At 41.6% G+C, this 19,299-nt stretch overlaps 1 protein-coding gene across 1 annotated transcript in view; it reads right to left on the minus strand.

Moving 5' to 3' along the window:
* Positions 1-3,459: 3,459 nt before the first annotated feature.
* The window catches only part of LOC306705295 (replication protein A 70 kDa DNA-binding subunit-like), a 34,550-nt gene continuing 18,710 nt past the window's right edge, over positions 3,460-19,299 (minus strand). The window contains exons 13-17 of the mRNA XM_079172015.1: positions 18,085-18,214; positions 11,287-11,463; positions 11,014-11,121; positions 10,813-10,899; positions 3,460-4,128 (exon numbers count right to left, since the gene is read on the minus strand). Coding sequence (XP_079028141.1) covers positions 4,027-4,128; positions 10,813-10,899; positions 11,014-11,121; positions 11,287-11,463; positions 18,085-18,214 — 604 coding nt within the window. The 3' untranslated portion in view covers positions 3,460-4,026. The remainder of the gene's footprint in view (positions 4,129-10,812; positions 10,900-11,013; positions 11,122-11,286; positions 11,464-18,084; positions 18,215-19,299) is intronic.

The raw sequence follows: 19,299 nt of genomic DNA on the forward strand, positions 1-19,299 counted from the left end.
ATTGACATTTTGACATTTAATGTAACACTCCAGCTCCCTCTGACACCACTCAAAGCCACCCGGGGAGTGTTCTTAGATCTAATTATCCATTTATTAGCTATGCATGCCAAATAAACATGCCATCTGCCAGTTATCCCGTTCCTACTGAGATAGACCACTAATGTCGAGCTTAAACATTATACGGTATGTCATTACTGCATCCAATAATTTCCCCATTCAAGTTAGGATCCATCATGTGCCTCGCTTCATGTGGTTCACAGCTTTGTAAAATGGCAATTCAAAAATCTTTCCATCCCTGGGGCGTTATCGTGCATAGGTACAGGCACATAACGTGCACAGTGCACGCTGGCCTTGGTGTTGGCTTGGCCTCTAGCTCTTCTAGTGGAGCAGGGAAAAAAAACGTACATAGATGCCCTCAGGCCAAATCTGCTTGTGGTGGAGGGAGAGAGACAGCAGAAGGGAAGGTCTATTTAACTGGTGGTGGGAAGGAGAGAAACAAAGGCGAGAGAAGATGAGAAGCAGCGCGGAGTGGAGAAAGAAATCGATGAGCTGAGAGAGAATGATGATGATTGCGCTGGTAGAAACAACTGATACTGTAGGTGGACAGGAAAGAGACAGATAAGGAGAATAATGGAATGAGTGGGGAGTTAAAGGGGGATTGGCGAATTTATGTAAAGAGTGGAAGGAGGCAAGAAGGGAGGGCTGTGCAGAAGAATGGCCGCCTACTAGAGAGAAAAGTTGAGAGCGAGAAATATATATATACGGCTCCCTGCCATGAACATGTAACATGAAAGATGCAGAATACCTGCGCTGCCGCCTCTGGAACCCTTTAAAGTGGGATGACTGGGATCACAAATACACTCACACACAGGAAACAGAACCTATAAATATCCTCGAGAGAGTCAAGTGTCCTTGATATCACTGAGAAATCTTTGAGCAGAAACAGTCAAACTGTCCATGAAATGTTCCGTTCACAGTCCTTTCAGAGCTTTGAGGCAAACACAATTTCTTCTTCCTGTCAGTGGATGCACGTTTTGGATAAAACAAGAATTCTCAAGTGATGCACATCAAAGCACAACATTCACTGGCTGAGTTCAGCTGTTTTTTGTCACAGACTTTCTTCACATATTTGGTAGAGTCTGAGGCTGTAATCCCTACGTACAACAATGTATCAAATGACATGAATGAAAAGGGGCCACACATCTACAGATATTTCCCTCAGCATTTGGTTAAGATTTAAAACAGAGCTAAAAGAGGGTGCACACTGGCCACAAACAAGACTCCAAATGAATGCTAATGTCGCTCTGTAACTGCTGGATGTGAAAACAAGCAACTGTCAGCTAAAAGTTTGCAAAATCAACTTAACAGTTCAATGTTGTGTTCACTTGTTTCTGCTTCCCCCCCCCAAGTAGCCAATACATCCGTTATTGCAGCTTTATGAACATATTCAGTCTCTTGAATAACTTTTTATTTACCAGATAATTACTTTGCCTTAATAACAGAATAACAACAACTACATGGATCTTGGTTTGCTTCAGAGGCTCAAACAGGCTAATATTCAAATGTGTTTACTGTATTATTACAAATTATATGTTCTCATTGCCATGAAGAGGATTAGATGTATTTGTCCAAGAGGGATATTTGTTTCCACAGCCAGTACACAGAAACATGCAGAAATACATGCAGCATCACAGCAACATACTAATCAAATATAAACAGTTCCACCGCTGCAATTTATACCGTTATTATTGCTATTACATCACAGAGTTTTGGTAATATATTAATCCCAGCATAGCTCCACCCAACGTCAACCTGACTAGAGGTCTAAACAGAGGTGACACATGTTTGGGTGTGCAGGACCTCTGAGTGTAGCTTTGAGGACGTAACAAATAAAAAGGCTTCTTTCCGGTGTTACGCCTACAGTACATGTGTTGACGGCCTGTGTAAATGTTGGCAAACTGATGGTTCCAGGTCGTGGGGTTACACGATGTAGGCGTTGCATGTACTGGTTCTGAGGGATGGTGGTCTCTTGCAGGGCTTGACTGAACTACAGTGTGTTTTAAGATAAGACTGCGGTCATATAGACTGTGATCAGGGCTACGACCTCCACGATAACCGCGGCTCATTTCCATTCGCTGTCCTTGTAGCCTGACATTCTGCAGATAGAGACAAACTGCATATTCACCAGACTGAAGAAGGTCCCACATTCCCAGAAAGAAGATATGAAAACCTTACCAGCGAATCAGTTCACTACTGCTTAGCACGTCTCGATTCGATAAAGTTCTCCAGGGGTAATACAAAAAAAAATGTATTTCTCTTAATCTCTTCACTGTGTCCTCCTCTGTCCCATAATGCCTTGGGGCTGCAGAGTGACATATCTCCATCTTAAGTCTCAATCACCAGCCAGGCTTTAACTTGGAAATGACTTTCTGATCTCAGACTCCTTTTTAGAATTGCTGAACAGAACACAGAGTTACAACCGCTGCACCTGCTTATGCCAGAAAAAGAAAAATGTCGTGGCAAGGTTTCAGAGTCAAGCGAACCTCAAAAGTTGTTATGTGAACCGTTATAGTTTAGAATTGTGTGGGACCATTCCCTTTTGTTCAGCAGTGACACATGAATCAAAAGCAACCTTTTATTATTCACTTAGTTCCTTTTATTTTCACTCGAGGTTCAAAAGGCAGTCTGTGTTATACGTTGGGCCACTAACGCTGCTGCACGCATTAGGGCCGCTTGTGTGGTCGTTAAAAATAGACGATTAGAGAATTTGGCCTTAAAACACTGAACAAAAGAACAGGAGGAAGACGGAGATAATCAAACAAGTTAAGGGAAAGGTGACACCGGGATGAAAAGATCAGTGTGTGTGTTTAATCTCCCAAACCTCCACACACTCAGCATGGCAGCAGGCAGGGGATGGTGCTCAGATCGCGGGGAGCAGACGGCTTGCTGCCAACATAAATCAGTGCCGTGCCCTTGAGCCACACCTTTAGCAGAGGCACGTCTCAGAAGCACTGTCCCTTGTTTTACAGCGTCTGAACGTATACCAACAGTGAACAAAAGTGTGGTTTGAAATGTTAATACATTCAATTTGACAATGATTTCAACTACAGTGTAAAACAGCGATTCATGACGCATCTAAGAGTAAAAAGCCTGATTCATCAGTGAAACGTGTGATTCTTAAACAGGGTTTGTGCTGGGTTTAACTGAGGGACAATATAACCTAGTGTTATTTATCATTATATCACATAAATCAGTACTTCCTTGTTTGTGTGCGGTTACTGAGGCCAGTAGCTGCTGGGTGGTCAGTAAATCCCTCAGCTTGATAAACCTCAATGCATCATTTACTATTCCCACACGTGAAATACAAAAGACGTTTGGCTGAGGACGATTTGGGGAAATTGGGTTGTGTAACAGTGATAAAGACAAACACTGATTTTATTCCGACATCTTTTTAATCACTTTTCTTTTTTGGAGGTGCAGAAACAAACCAAACACTTTTTTTTTTTTTTTTAATTCAAAGACTAGTTTTAACAAGCTGAAGACATGGTCAGTAAGAAAGTTAAAACAAATGCCAACACGTGAATCTCCCACGCACTTTGGCCACGCTTTCAAATTTAAAATGGAACAATGAAAATGAACTCAACTAACACCGAGCATCACCACCACAGATTTGAAACAAAGATGAATCATTTGTAGAAAAATGAACCCGTGGGAGCATGTACGACATGAATTACGATAAAAGTGTGTAGATCTCAAACAGTTCTGTGCAATCAAATAGTGAAAGCTCGTTGTTAAAATGTCAACAAATTAAAACGGTAAAAGTCATTTCCATCATGTTCCAGTGTTTCACAAATGGCCCGTTAAATGGCCCAACTAAATATCAGTCTTTTGTTCGGCTGCCATTTACTCAGATGAATCACCGACCGCCCCGCTGCCTCTCAGATATGCTCGATGTCGGAAAAAGCCGGACACCAGCAGAAGACATGTTGAATCACCAGGCAGCCGTGTGGATGACTGGGACTATATTCAGCTGGCCAATTTGCGGATGTTACTGAGGAGCCTCCTGCTGTGTTCCCTGTGGTCGAGTGGCTGGACTTCCATGACGGTTACCTTCACTCGACTCTCATCCTGAGGAGGGGAAGGAAAAATCTTCAGTTAGGCGCAGCAACATCTGACGAATAGACGCGTCAAGCCTCTATGATCGGCATCATTCAAGAAATACATGCTGTAAGAGAACGCACTGAAACCAACAGGTCTCTGCAGGAGGATGTGTTTGAATGGTGGACTGAACGGCCCATCTGCTCTTGGCTGGTCTGGACGTGGCTTTCTGTAAATCAGTGGTCCCACATTGTTTTTAACTACGGCACAGCTTCATAGGAATTTCATAGGCAACATCTGTATCAGCATTTCTTTGAGCTATTTTAATATGGACAAATCTTTAGACCGCTTGCTCTCTTCTCTATTTTTGACTGCACACCTGGAAAACACCTGCACAACTGGAAAACTGACTGTTTTTAAATGTAAAATAATTGAGTTAATGGAAGACTTTTTATGTGGTGAAACTTAAGATTTGCACAATAAGCAAATAATGAAATGAAGAAATCTTGCGGCGTCCTTCGCTTGTCATCAAGGCAACCCACTGTGGGAACCACTGCTGTAGACTACAGATACCTCTGTAGATACAAATGATGACTTCAAGGATTTGTCAACAAACTGGGGTCTATGTATCGGTCTCTAACTCGACAACCTTGAAAACCTCTGTGGTGACTGCAATCTGTGAGGGAACAGTGTGTAACAGGCGGAATGTACCACTTTAAAAGTCCACAAAAGCAGCACGTTGTCAGTTTTTATCTTTGCTCTAATATGCTCCAATTTAACTTATTGCACATTATGGTTTAGTAGGAGTACACATATAATGCCACATAAGAATCACTTATAATAATGTATGTATGTAGGAAGAGCCGGCATCAGCGGGATGTAATTCACATCACATATCAAATAATGCAGCTTTCTCACGAAGACAGAGAGCCAAAAGCTCATTTCCATTACAAACTCACCCGACAAATCATTAACCAATTAGCAATGCGGCCAGCATAACCAGCATCAAGGACTTAACATTTGCCCATTATCTTATATGTGGTTTAACACCTCTATTAGTATTTTCAATTTGCATCTACTCGAGGATAGCGGGAAAATTAAACAATACAGGGGGGCTGTCGAGACAAAGGTTCCACTTGAAGAAAGGTGACAACTTATTTAGAAATAATGGTCTTCCAAAGGAGGGGAAATCGTGTGAACGACGGCTCGTTAATTTAATGCGTGGATAGTAATATTCCAATCACATCTGGAGAAAACAATTACCCAGGGGCCTAACATTCAACCCCGACCCGCCGAATCAATTTCAGACGGTGGGGTTTTTCCTCGAAGACTTAACACAACTTCTGGATGCTGGCACACGGACAAGACTAAAAAAACACACACCTTCACACACACACACACACACGCAACAGAAGAATAGCAGACACACACCTTTTAGTGCATCACAGAATCAATGAGATACTGTACTGAACAAAGAAATTACATGAAACTGAGGATCCTTGCTGAGAAATTTGGATAATTAAAGTGCAAAGAATACAATAAACCGATGTGAATGAGAATCATATCAAATGTCTTCAGATGTCGGCATGCTATCGCACTAAACTAAGTTGTTGAACAGGGTTAACATTTCACCTGAATCTTAGCATTGTGATTGTTAGCATGTAGCTCAAAGCACCGCTGTAGAGGCACAGCCTCAAACAGCTGCTAACGTAGCTGTAGACTCGGTGTCTGATTGTATCCTGTATATTTCACAGTTACATAATTTTCCATTTATCTTATCAGCTTTAAAAGCCGGCTCCATCGCTAGATGCGACATAAACAATGGATAAAATACAGAAACAGCACCGATTACAATACAGCAGCCCGATTCTTCTTAAAGGGTGCCATAAACTATCTTCTGTCAAGTTGAATTAACGTTTCTTTGTTAATACAAACACAATGAGCTTCATCAAAAGTTACTGAAAGGCTGCGGTATCGTTAAGTGTCTTTGATAATTGTTTCAACCACCCAGTCATGAATGCTCATTGTCAGATACGAGTTACAGAAGAAAGTAGCAGAACCAATTATGTAAATGTTCATATTCAGAAAGGCTTTGAGTGGCCGCCTCAAGGAATATTACGGCGCATCATTCACACTGGTGGCTTTCACCTTCAGCCATATAAGAATCTTCTCAACCCCTTTTCACGCGCACAAGGACGGCGAAAAGACCCGAATGTGATGTTGACAAGGATTACCACGAGTGTGGTTTGTTGATGATGTAAAGTGAGCGTGTGTGTGTGTGTGTGTGTGTGTGTGTGTATATGTGTGTGTGTGGCTCTCAATGGCCTGCCTCTGACACTAATGTATTCATTGATACTAAATCCATTTCTTCACTTCAGACACATTCTCACACAGACAAACCATATACGTCTGCATACATTATGAATACAGTATATTCAAAACGAACAACCGTGCAGCTTGTAATGGACTCAAACACTCACCGAGACTCAATATATTGAATCTAGTTATTAGTTGGAAATCAGATACACTTTCCCAAATTCTAAGTGCATTAATCATCTTTGGTAGACTTTTAAACAAATGCAGAGAACATGTTTATGGGGGAAAAGCAGTCATCTGAGCTCAGTAAATCCAATCCTTCAGGCCAAATCTGATCATTACCATCATGTGAATCCCATTAACTCCACTATGAGATGAGATGAGCCTCTACTACACTGAAGCGCTGATTCGCTGCCCACTCTCGAGCCTCTGTGGGGCTCCACCTTAATGAAACATGACAGTCAAGACGGAATTATATTGAAATACTATATTGCATTTTTTTGTATATTGGTTTAGACTCTAATCTACACCCTCCTAAACGTTATTTGTATATTTATCAGTTTTAGGTTTGTACCAGATGTTGTCATTAAAGTTCAGCAGCTGTTTCTTCATCATAAACTATCAAGGTGGAAAATGTGACTTTTTTTTCTTCTTTTAGCACAATGACTGGTAATTAGTAGTGGTGAGTGTACCGCGTGCTTTCAGACATCACTTGACGTGGCGATCATGCTACAGCATCAAAAATATATTCTATCTAAACAGAAGGATGGAGCTGCTGCCTGAACATTAAAAAACAATCACTTCCTGTGTGGAACATCAAACGCTCCCATCTTCAAAGCTCCGGACTCACACGGACTACAGTACCGATAAAGGGCCCGTATGCTTCAACAGACGTGCTTGTTGGATGGCCGAACAGCGTCTGAAATCCTCTCATTGCACACCTTTCTGACGCCTGACTTAAGGGGGGGGGGGGGGGGGGGGGGTTGGCTGCTTCCAACAATTTTGGTATCTTTTCAAAACCGACAATATGACAATCAAGTCCACTTCACGCAGGGTTGGGCATGAGTGCAACGGTGAGAAATGCAGAAAGGGAACCTGAACTTCTCCCTTTAGCTCTCCATTTTCACCCTTTCATTTGAACAGCCGAGAGCAACAATATGAGTGTTTTCTTCTTCAGGAAACTGAAGGTGCCTGCCTTCATGTCTTCTATTTTGAGTTTTTCACTTATTGCCTGTGCCCAACACCTCCAGATAGTCATTATTACACAAACATGCTACATCAAGAGAGGAAGGAGGGCGGCTGTGGCTCAGCGGCGGGAGCAGATTATCCTTTAACCACAAGGTTGATGGTTCAGTCACCATCCTAGACGGTCCATATGCTGAAGTGTCCTTGAGCACTGGTTCAGTGCTATGTTGCTTCCCGGGCGCTTTACAGCAGCCCACTGCTCCTAAATGTTTAGGATGGGTTTAATGCAGAGATGTACATGCATGTATATCACAATGGCAATGAAGTTCAAGTCTTGTATTATCACCCACTGTGTAACATTAAGCTATAGGCTTTTGTGGTTAAATTTGATAGTTGAAGGCTCAAAACTGAAGGTGCATTGTGCTTGCTAAGACAAAAGTCTGTAGTTTATCATCTCTGCTCTGCCCGAAAAGAATTCAAACTTGAGTTTCTATGCAAGGGAACAAACAGCAACTTTAAAATATGCTCCTGAGCACAGTGCTTCTTTCTCTGTGTCCTTGTTATGAAAAATGACAAAGCACAAATTGTGTTACTTCATTAATCTTGTTAAGCTCCGACATTGTTCTATTTTTATGAAGACACTGTGGAAGATGTCTGATCTTGTTTGTCTGGTGTTACACTCAAAAGTCTACGGGAAAGAACTGAAGATCAGGTAGACCGACGCACTGTAGCACTGAACCAGTGAATCACATACACTCTCTCTCTCTCTCTCTCTTTGTTCTGTGCCGTGCTCGTCTTTTTCAATCAGAAGTTCTGAAACAAAAACAAACTTTGACGAACACCCACTGAAAATAAATCTATTGATAAGAAATGATAAATTTTTATGTTGTTCCTTTTGGGCTTTAGATCAAGACTACGAAAATATGCCAATAAAGCAAAAAGGTGCAGGAAACTAACATTTTATTTTGTACCTGTACAGTGTTATTGACATCAGTTCCTAAATATCACCAACAGCTGTTCAGCACTTACACAACAAAAACACATTTTACCGATTATAGCTGTAGATTTGTTTTTTGTGGGGGGTGGGGGGAATTAACCTTTTGCTAAATAATGCATCGGCCTCACTTTCTCTGCTTCAAATACTGACATGCTCTGCAAAATACAGACTTTAGTGACGTGTGCTTGTTGTGCAATTCATTAGAAGGCACAGAGTGTAAGATTTCTGGTGATCCATTGCAGAAATTAAATATGATATTCATAAAAAAAAAATGTATTAATTGGTGAATAATATCCTGAAACGAAGAACTGTTGTTTTGGGAGAGGTTCCCCTTCACGCAGTCGGCTGTGTTGCACCGCCATGTTTCTACAGTAGCCCAGAACGGACAAAACCAAACACTGGCTATAGGTAGGAAAGAGCGGAGGGGTATTCACTTGGTTCAATTCTTCAACTGCACACTGTGCCTTTAATGAGTTATGTTAAAGAGATTCTCACTTGAAAATAAATGCATTTTCATTTCTTTTTTTTGCTCTTTTTCATCTCTGGATTCGCATTTCTACGTCCAGATATCCACAGAAATTCATGGTGCTCAGAGGATGATTTACAGAGAACTTCCGGACTTGCATCCTATGACTCTTCCTGTAATGCAGCCATGAAGAGAAAGTGTATTTTGAGCTCCACCACTAATCATCGGTATGTTAATGTACTGCATGTTCTGACCAACACTTCTTTATTGTGGTCGGTAATGAAAATCGCAGCCTCCAGCATCTGCTGAGGCTTCAGGCTCATTCTTGTTAAATAGTGAGTAGCAGTGGTGTGCTGACATTTACTGCAAATAGACGGTCAAGACTATTTCATTTTGTGAGTGAACATTACTCGTCAATGTCAATACTTTCTGTAGACTTTGTGTAACTTCTCCTCAAAAAGGGTTCCACGTCATTTCCCAGACTATAAAGAACGATTTTTTTATCTTTGCATAGCGGTCCTTGGAGGATTTCTTGGGGTCGGGACACAGGCCGTTCAGAGCTCATCCTACATTTCAATCATTCCACTGACTCTCGGCATGTGCCGCCAGTATCAAAGCCACTGAATAATTAAGCTAATTAGGCTTAGACAGACAATAGCTAAATGCTAATTAGTGCCTAATTAAGAGAAATGAATCCACAGCTGTATTTGTTTTCGGTTACCCAAAATGCACTGGTGGATACATAACAACTCCCTTGTCACTGTGATGCTAATTGAAATGGTTCTGGATTCATGTTGTGTGACTGACGTTATGATTGTATTGCATTGTGCGCATCTTGTTTAGCGGCTTTACATGCTTGGGACGGCAGTTGAGCCGAAGATAATAACCGACGACGAGTCTGGTTGTTACAAATTCATGCATGGATGGCAGGCAGCCTAGTCATTAAAACACACCTCAATGCATCATGCTCAACGCGAGGGGATGCATCGCATAAAACAATACATGTTCACTTCTTCTTTGTTGTATTCACTGTGAGGACTTCACTAAGCAAGCTCCATGTACCCCTTTATGCGATTCATTATGCCTGCAACCGCTGCTGATCCATAAAAACTTTGTGCTAATCAAAATACTAAATCAGCAAAAACCAGAAGCTTTGCCTCCTCATCATGTTGCAACCAAAGTCCTTCATCAGTCACCAAAAAACTTCAGGAACTTCTACTTTTTCAGCCAATAACAACCTTGTACGTTTGACAAATATTAAGTGCTGCAATTTCCAATTACAATTTCACAACTAAAATAAGGCAACTGTCATAAAAAAAGGAAACACACACACACACACACACACACACACACACACACACACACACACACACACACACACACACACACACACACACACACACACACACACACACACACACACACACACACACACACACACTTTCTGGTTTGATTGTGACCCTAAATAAGACTATCTACTGTTTTTAGTCCATCTTCCCAGAACTATTAATAGTGCACTGCTGGTGTATTTGTTCAGAACAGCGATAAGACAGCGGTTTGTGACAGCCATACACTAACCAATGAAGGTCAAGTATTCCTGCATGTAGAGATCATTAAAACATTTCTCCCAGCTTGCAGGACAATGACGAGCACCACTATACGTCATTATATTCTGCTCTTTCATTCCTGGGAAACTAAATTGCATTGCATTGTATCAAATTCTATGGTGCTCGTGTTTAAGGCAACTTACGTTGTACGTCTCTAGCTTGACTCGGTTTCTGAAGATGTGAGTTGTGAAGTTGGTTTTCTGAAAGACTTCATCGAATGCAGTTTCGTCCTTATGAGCACAAACACACACAACAATGTAAATACAAAGTCAGGGCAAATGGTTTACGGGAAACAATGTGTGGTAGCATATCCTTGTGTGTGTGTGTGTGTGTGTGTCTCTCACTGCGTCTCTGAGCTGCCCCAGTGTTTCTGCACTGTGACCTAACAGGACCTCAGCTGTCTCCTGGAAGCATGTCGCCCACTGGTTATCCCCGAAGTCTGCTAAGTTGGCCTGAGAGTCAGACAGAGAGAGAGAGATGATGAAAGGGCGAGAGATTATTCATGTTTGTACGTTTGAGTGTGTATGTGTGATCACATAAGTTACAATTTTCCTCAAAGTAAGTGGCACAGCATGTGTGACAAACAAGCGTAAACGATGTGCACTTTATGCACTTACAGAAAGTAGGAGTCTGTATTTGAAGTTGGGGAACTCTCTGTTGCACTTTTCGCAGCGGTACAGTCCGTTCTGTTGGTCGACGACCTTCTTGTTGCAGTCTGCAGATGGACAGGCCTGGTACAGACAATTCTCCTTACGAATGTACAGCACTGTCGCCACACAGCTGAAATAGTCCGCCTGAGAGGAGAGAGAAAAAATGGGTGAGGAAAGAAAATGGAAATTAGAGCTTCGAGATCAATAAAAAAAAGAAAACGACCAAATTACATCAAACTGCTGCAATTTGAACGTCTAAGACTCTGCAGTATATTTGCAGGTGCTGCCCCTTTAGACAGTATTGTACTGTACGGAGGAGAAATCTAACCTGCATATCAAGTTATATAATGAAAATAAATCTACCAAAGCAGACCTTAAACATTAATTACAATTATTTAAACCTAATTATAGAAAATGTTTGTGCTGCAATATTATACATAGCATTGTATGTTACTCTACACTTTATAGAAAATGACGTGCCTTAACCAAATCCTGAGCAGACATATTTTAACAACATTGCATTAAATGCAACAGTGAAATTAGTCCCGCTGGAGCAGGGAGAAAAGACAACGTAGCAGTATGATTCACCAGCTAATTAACATTGACCTTCAAAAGCATAATTCAAGTCACAAAAAAAATGTGGTAAATTGACAAAATACAGGGTGACTGCGGCAGGAAGGAAGGAAGCGATGATAAAGGAAGAATTAGGGTACCATTGTTATGGATCATTTAGTTTCCCTGTTTAACTGTCAGCCTTTCAATGTGTTGCCGGTTGCTCGTAGTACTGGCAGATGTTAAAAACAGAAAATGACTGTAGCAGCCCTAGTGACTGTCTTATAGCCTTGGTTCATTAAAATTGCAGTACATACCCATCCGATTCGTTTTATCTGAGTTTTAGACTTGAGTGAAACTGTTACCGAGACATTTTCATTTCCATTGTCAATGTGAAAAACAAAAACAAAAAAACAATTGCATGGAGAATTCAAGCCTAAACCGCTTGACAGACATAAACAGCTTCTTCTTTCTGGCTGTGTTTCAGAGGCCACATGAGTAATATGCCACATGCCCCTACGACTAATCCGCATGAGCAATCGCAACAGATTATTGTCATGTATTATTCTTTTCTAATTATTATAAGCTTTAAAATAGTCCAGTTATGTTTACATAAAATCAATTTGTCATTTCACACACACACACACACACACACACACACACACACACACACACACACACACACACACACACACACACACACACACACACACACACACACACACACACACACACACACACACACACACACACACACAGAACAGGTCTGAGCATTGCAAAAGATGTCGCTAAGCTTTTCAAAAGCACAAATCTTTCAAAAAGCTGTCCAATGAATGGACAGGAACCAGAGACCCCATCAAAGCGTTTGTTATGTAGGAGGCTGCATCTTGCTAAATGAACAAGACGCCAGGTGGCTCAGGCTGCAAGAACACAATGAGGTTTCACTAGTTCACAGAGTTAAAATCACACAACAGTGGTTGGGTCCGATGATAAATTTCAGCACACGGAAAGCTTTAAACTCCTTTCTGCTGGGGCACAACAGCAGATTAAAAGGGTAGCTCTCCTGCCCACTATGACACATTTCCAGTGGGTGAAGAAACATCAGTAAAAAAAACTAAAAAAAAAAGAAAAGAAAAAAAAAGAACTTTGTCTGATCTGGTGAATTCCAGTTCCAACAAGTTCACTCAACCACATGAGCCGATGTATGGCATGCATGGTAATAACTGTACAGGCCATGTTCATTCATTCTGACCATCATGTAGCTTCAGGTGACGGCTGAACAAGACAACGCTACCGTCGGTACGTAAAGTGTGCCGGAATGGTTCATGACAATCAAGTCAAACACAGCGCAACATTAGAGAGAAACATGAACTCAAACCGTTATGAGTTTGCTCTGTTCTCAACAAAATGGCACGAGTATTCCTTTGTCATTTTCTTGTATGATCACTATTGGTATTTTTATATCTTGAATTTGCAGCACACAGCGAATGTCATGAAACCAAAAGGAAGAGATGAGGAAGAGCAAAAGTGCTGCTTCTAGTGCAGGCAGGACATCCTTCAACAGTTTTAATAATGTGAATAAATAAGCTGCTTAGGGTGAAAAGAGAAACATTAAATAAAATGTAAAAAAAAAAAAAAAAAAAAAATTGTATCAACAGTAAAACTGTTGCCAACAAGTCAGTCCAGCTGGTAGATGCATGCTGTTTACACATCTCTATTTGACTTCCAAACAATCTTGGAACGGTTTAAAAAGAGAGCAGAGGGAGTTTGAGAGTTCCATGCATAATAGATGCAAGATGAGACGAATCCCTTTCTCCCTCTCTAACACATAAATTGTGCTAATGCTGACACACGCACAAACGCAGGCGCACACACACACACACACACACACACACACAAACCAGCACACAGACACATGACTATGCAAGGTTATATGCAAAGGCCAAAACGTACACATTTGCAATACAGATACAACGGGCTAAACTTCTTTCAGTTAGGAATTTAAATTAAAGAGTAAACAGTCAAACAGAATCAAATTAAAATACAGCGATGTTGCGGTAATTCAAACAGATATTAGCACCTAAAGCGGCAGAACTCACACTGTGTAAACTCAACAGCTAAAAAGGAAAGAAATGCTAACTCGGGGGGGGGGGGGGCTGTTCTCTCATCCTGGGGGGGGGGCTGTTCTCTCATCCTGTGGAGAAGCACAGCATTCAATTACCATAAATATAAATAAGAAGAATGCACGCAGCAGTTGAACTGTGTCTCACTGGGAAGAGGCGCGCACATGTACATGCACACACACTCATACGGATATAAACAAGCACAACGCTGTAAAATACGATATACATGCACATGCAAGAAACCACAAAAAAAAAAGAAAAATCCCTTTTCCAAGCTTCACCAGAGGGTATTTCTTTGTACCAGGAGAGCAGGCCTTGAACAAGATGTTGGAATCACAGCCAGCATTTAAAATGCATTCTAAACAACAACTACAAGCGAGCGCTGGGCCAGACTCATTACTAATGTTGGCCTAAATGAGTCTATCAAAGACTCTCTCTAGGACGCCAGCCAACTTCACACACACACACACACACACACACTGACTGAGCAACGCTGCCACCGTTACACAACCCACACTTTTTGTAAAGTGTTCAGCAGGAGCTTCGAATGTGAAAAGGCCATTGTGTTCTCTGCATCCCGTGTGAGATGACTGATGTTGTCCTGTGTCCCCACGACCTCTGCAGATACTGTCAGTCAGACTTAGAGCTCGCCGACACTTTCTTCCCGCTAGCTAACATTGACTCACATCCTCATAATCTGTCCACCCATCTATCTACCCAGTGCCCATGCCACACAGCGAGAACCCCCGGAAACACTTGGTAAGAAGGTTCTTTTAATTAGGAGAATTTCTCCCGTGAGCAACAGCCATCACCCCCTCAATCCCCAACAACACTCCAGTCCCACGTTTCCGCCCGCCTGCCTCATCACATTTTGTCGACTTGGGCAGATTGGAGACGCTCGAAGGCTGAAGAGGTGGGAAAGCGATGGGCGGGGAAGGTGGTAGGAGGGTGGATGTGGCAGGAGGAACAGAACAGAACACTTTCTTTGGGGGCTTGTTGAAGGCTCGTGACGTTGGCAGACGCTACAGAGAACGTGAGGATAGAGGTCAGCAGGATCTGGACCGCAGCGCTTCCATCACAAGTAGACCACTCAAAATGAATCCCCCTTCATTTGTCATCATCTCTCCCTTTCTTCTTCTTCTTCATCTTCTGTGTCTCTTTTGTCTCCCTCTGTGTGTCTCCCTCTTCCGCTGTGTACACAGAAGCCTTTGGGCAAAGTCTTAACCCTTAAGCACACCGAGGAGAACCTAGAAGAGCGGCATGACTAACGCTGCACACAGAGAACGCTCACAGACAAAAACACTAAAATATGTGCAAGACTTACCTAAAGATTCACACACACACACACACAAACCTTACAGTCTGAAAATAGTTTTCATTCTTATCACACCAAATCCCTGTGTCACCTTCTGGCACCTAAATGCAATTACATTTTGTATGTGGAAGGGCAACCAAGTGAAAATCTACTTCACATAATTGACGTGGGTGCACATGCCAACTTTAATGCTCGTCCCAAAACCCCGACAAACACACACAGCTACATTAATTAGAAATGGCTTGTACACACACACACACACACACACACACACACACACACACACACACACACACGCACACGTAGAGGCAAACAGGTAGAATGTCAAATTAGATTCCTTCAAAGTATAAGCTAATGATTTGGATTCCATTACTATTATCGAAGCTGCAGCCTCAGTGTGTGACAGACAACCGCTTCCTTAAGGCCGTTCAGTTACAGGAACGGTCGGGGTGCACAGGGCAGGGAGAGAAAACACGACGAGACAAAGAGAATAAGTGAAAGTAAAAGGTGAAAAAAAATCTGTGCTTTAATTGTTAACACATTCTCATTTTTAAATCTGCCAGTTAACCATTCCTGTGTATGCACACTTCCCTTTCTTAGTCACTCTTCACTCTGTTCTTTTTTCTCCCTGTGGCCTTGTTCCCTTCCATCCATGAAGTTTAAGTGCCTTGATTTTCTTCCCATCTCTCACATTCTCAGTCTGCACTACTTCCCTTCTGGTAATGTTATGCCCTATAGGCTTCCTCAACTCCAACACATAATTAGAAATTTTCATCAGAAACGACATTGATCTTGAAGCTATACCCGTAAGTGGCTTCTAATTCAACGTGAGGGATGAGGCAGACTAGTCGGAGATAAACCTAATTAATTAGATGGAAAGTGTATGAGTGGCACACACACCACCTCCATTCACTCTACTTTTAGTTGAACGTGTTATTCTGTGCCCTGACACTTCTTAAAAATAGCACAAGGTTCAATTTGAGAGTTCTCACACGCTCTAACAGCATGTGGTAGTTCAACCATTCCTGCGAATATGTGAGCATCACTATCTCTCTCCCACAGCTAAAACAAGGGAACCATGACTCTAATCCATGAAGTCAAAGAAAGGCACAGCCTAAAACAGCTCTATTTACAATGAATGGAAGACTGACTGTGGATTTATGTTTGACTAAACGCTTACATTCAAACGAGACGGACAAATGTCTGTTCACACAAAATCTTCTCTGGTTTTCAACAAGAGGCCATCAGCGTAATCTCTGTCTGGCTAAACAAAGACCATTAAACTGTTAAGTGTTATGACCCCGTATAATGTTTGCCTGATGGCCATATGTGTGATTTCATACACTTCTCGGAGATGCTTCGAGATGAATTCAGCTGTGGGTTGTACTGTATGTGCGGCTAGAGAAAGCATGAGCCACAGTAAGAGCATGTAAGTGAAATATGTCAAGAAAATACGAGAGTCACAGTGTTGTCGTAAGTCCGTCAACATGATGGATTTGTTCCTGTGTTACTGCAAAACGTTGGATTTAAACAGCAAAGCTCTAACTCAAAACCCTGTGTTTACTGAACGTTTTTTGCTATCAAACTCCGTTGTGCTGTCGCATATAAATCTGCTTCCAGACAAAGTTTTTATAAAGAACCGGCTCAGAGATCCAAATAATACTGCAATGCGAATTATCTACTGTAGATACCCTGTTCTCTCAAAACTTAAGTCATATAAAATAAAGTTAAATAGTTAGGGTCAAAGTTTTTTATCTGACATACACATTAGTGACATTTGTTGTTATTATGGACCTTTTATTGTGGACTGCACTGATCGTGCAACTGTTTAAAACCAATCTAATACCAAAGCCAAGGAAATTATATAAATGCAACACATTCAGAAAGATATTAACCCTTAATATACCACTTACTTAATCTGGAAGTGATGATTATTGAAGTTCATTCATAGTGTATTAATCAAGTATGAAATGCCAATCCGTGAATAAAAACTACATCTGCTTTATGAACAGATTTACAGCTGGAATGATTAGTTGATTACCATGAAATTAATCTGCAATATCCAAGAAAGTAATCATCAAAATGATAATAAAGGTAACTAATGAGTTGCAGCTCTATTCTATTGTGAAGCCAGTTGTCCATGATAATACAGCGTCTGATATCAAAAGGGCCTGGGAATTAATAAGACATCACCCAAAACTGTTTTATGCAGTGCTCGAAGTGGGCCGGTACTCACCAATATGCAGTACCGGCACTTCTACATTTTGCTCATTGGCGTACCGTGACTTTCTCCTGAGCACCGTCACTTCTCACAAGCCGCCAGTATTCCTTTGCCATTTCCATATCAGGTTCTCTGGGCGCCTCATGACAGCTATTCATAACCGTGTTAACATCAGCGTTATAAAAAAACAATGTTGAGAGCATCTGGACGAGCAGACGGCAGGACTCAATGTTAGTGTGCTTTTTGTAAAATAACTAGTGTGCGGTTGGTCTAAAAATATAATTATTGAAAGTATTATAGTACAAGTTGTTCCAAAGGTTCCATGTTCTTGTGTTCCACTGTCATGGTTAGCGAGAGCAAGAGAGAGAAAGAAAGAAAGAAAGAAAGAAAGATACACACCAACATGTGAATAAGTTGAGGAGCGGCACTTTTTTCTTTAACGGTCAATTAATCCAAATTACCAACACAATTGTGTCTAGCCACTTCTTTAGATGCACTGTTATGTGCCGCGTATGTACGCACTGCTGTGTGTGCCGCGTATGTACGCACTGCACCTTCTCTCCGTGTCCCAACTGTTCATTCTTGACGTCGCTCAGCGTTTTCCAGTTCGTCCTTGCTCCGCTGCCCACTGACCTCGTCTCTGTCAGGGATTGGCTGTCGATGGCATATCCTTCCTGGTCGTACCTATAGTATGGACATTAAAAACACACTTTATTTGCAAATAAATGTACGCGCAAACAGTCTTGCACACCATACACAAATAAGTGTGACATATGACATGCATTATTTAGAGTGTAGGGAGACAAAGAAAACAGAAAAGTAGGGTTTGTTGAGTCAAATGGAAAAACACAGAGCATGCTTGAGAACTCGATCCCTGGATACTGAGGTGATTAAAGCGCACAAGACACCATCAATATCTGTCTGTGAACATGTCCTCTTTGCGAAAAAGAGGGTGTGTTTGTTCAAGTGTATCAAGGTGTGTTACATTCACAATTCTGCTGTTAGATATTGCACTGTATCCGTTTTTTCCTGTGAGGGAGAATCTGCACTGTATCTGCTATTATCTCAAAGAAACCGCCTTCAGCAATGACAGAATTACTCCCTTAATCCCTTAACTGATTTACAGCCACTGCATCTGTACCCCGCTATCTATTCTATCAGACACATGGCTGTCTATCGCGGACAAATGCAGCCATACTTCAATCAGCTCTTTACATTTACATAATTGTTTGTCCATAAACAGTTTCTTTGCTGAGGCAAAGAGAAAAACAACGCTTGTGTACCCACTCCATCTATTCATTTATCATTTTAATATTCCCTTTAAAATCATAATGCATTAGTGTGACCCCTGCTCTGTATTCTAGCCGAGCAGAGCAATCTAATCAAGGAATCATCCAAATTCATCAGTTTCCTTCAATTATGCAAGCAGGCCCGGTCAAAGCAATCCACCACAAAAGCACCACAGGACCGAGAGTCAGACGGACACTCTTTGTCTTGTAAAGTGCAGACCTACATGTTAAAAAGGAGGGTTTGCCCTGAAATCACATTCATTGTCATTAATTCACTGCTGCAAACTGGAGAGAGGACCAAACGGCAACAGAGATGAGGGGGGGGGGGGGGGGGGGAGGGGGGGAGTCAGGGATTAGAGAAGAATGGAAAGAGGAATGAAAGGAAGGAGGGGCACTTGTTTTTTTTTCTTTAATGTCAGATGCGATGGTGTATTGACCAGAGACTAATAAGATCACGATTAAAGCTGAAGCAGTGGAGCC

The sequence above is a fragment of the Pholis gunnellus genome (genome assembly GCF_910591455.1).
Source record: "Pholis gunnellus genome assembly, chromosome: 13".
NCBI lineage: Eukaryota > Metazoa > Chordata > Actinopteri > Perciformes > Pholidae > Pholis > Pholis gunnellus.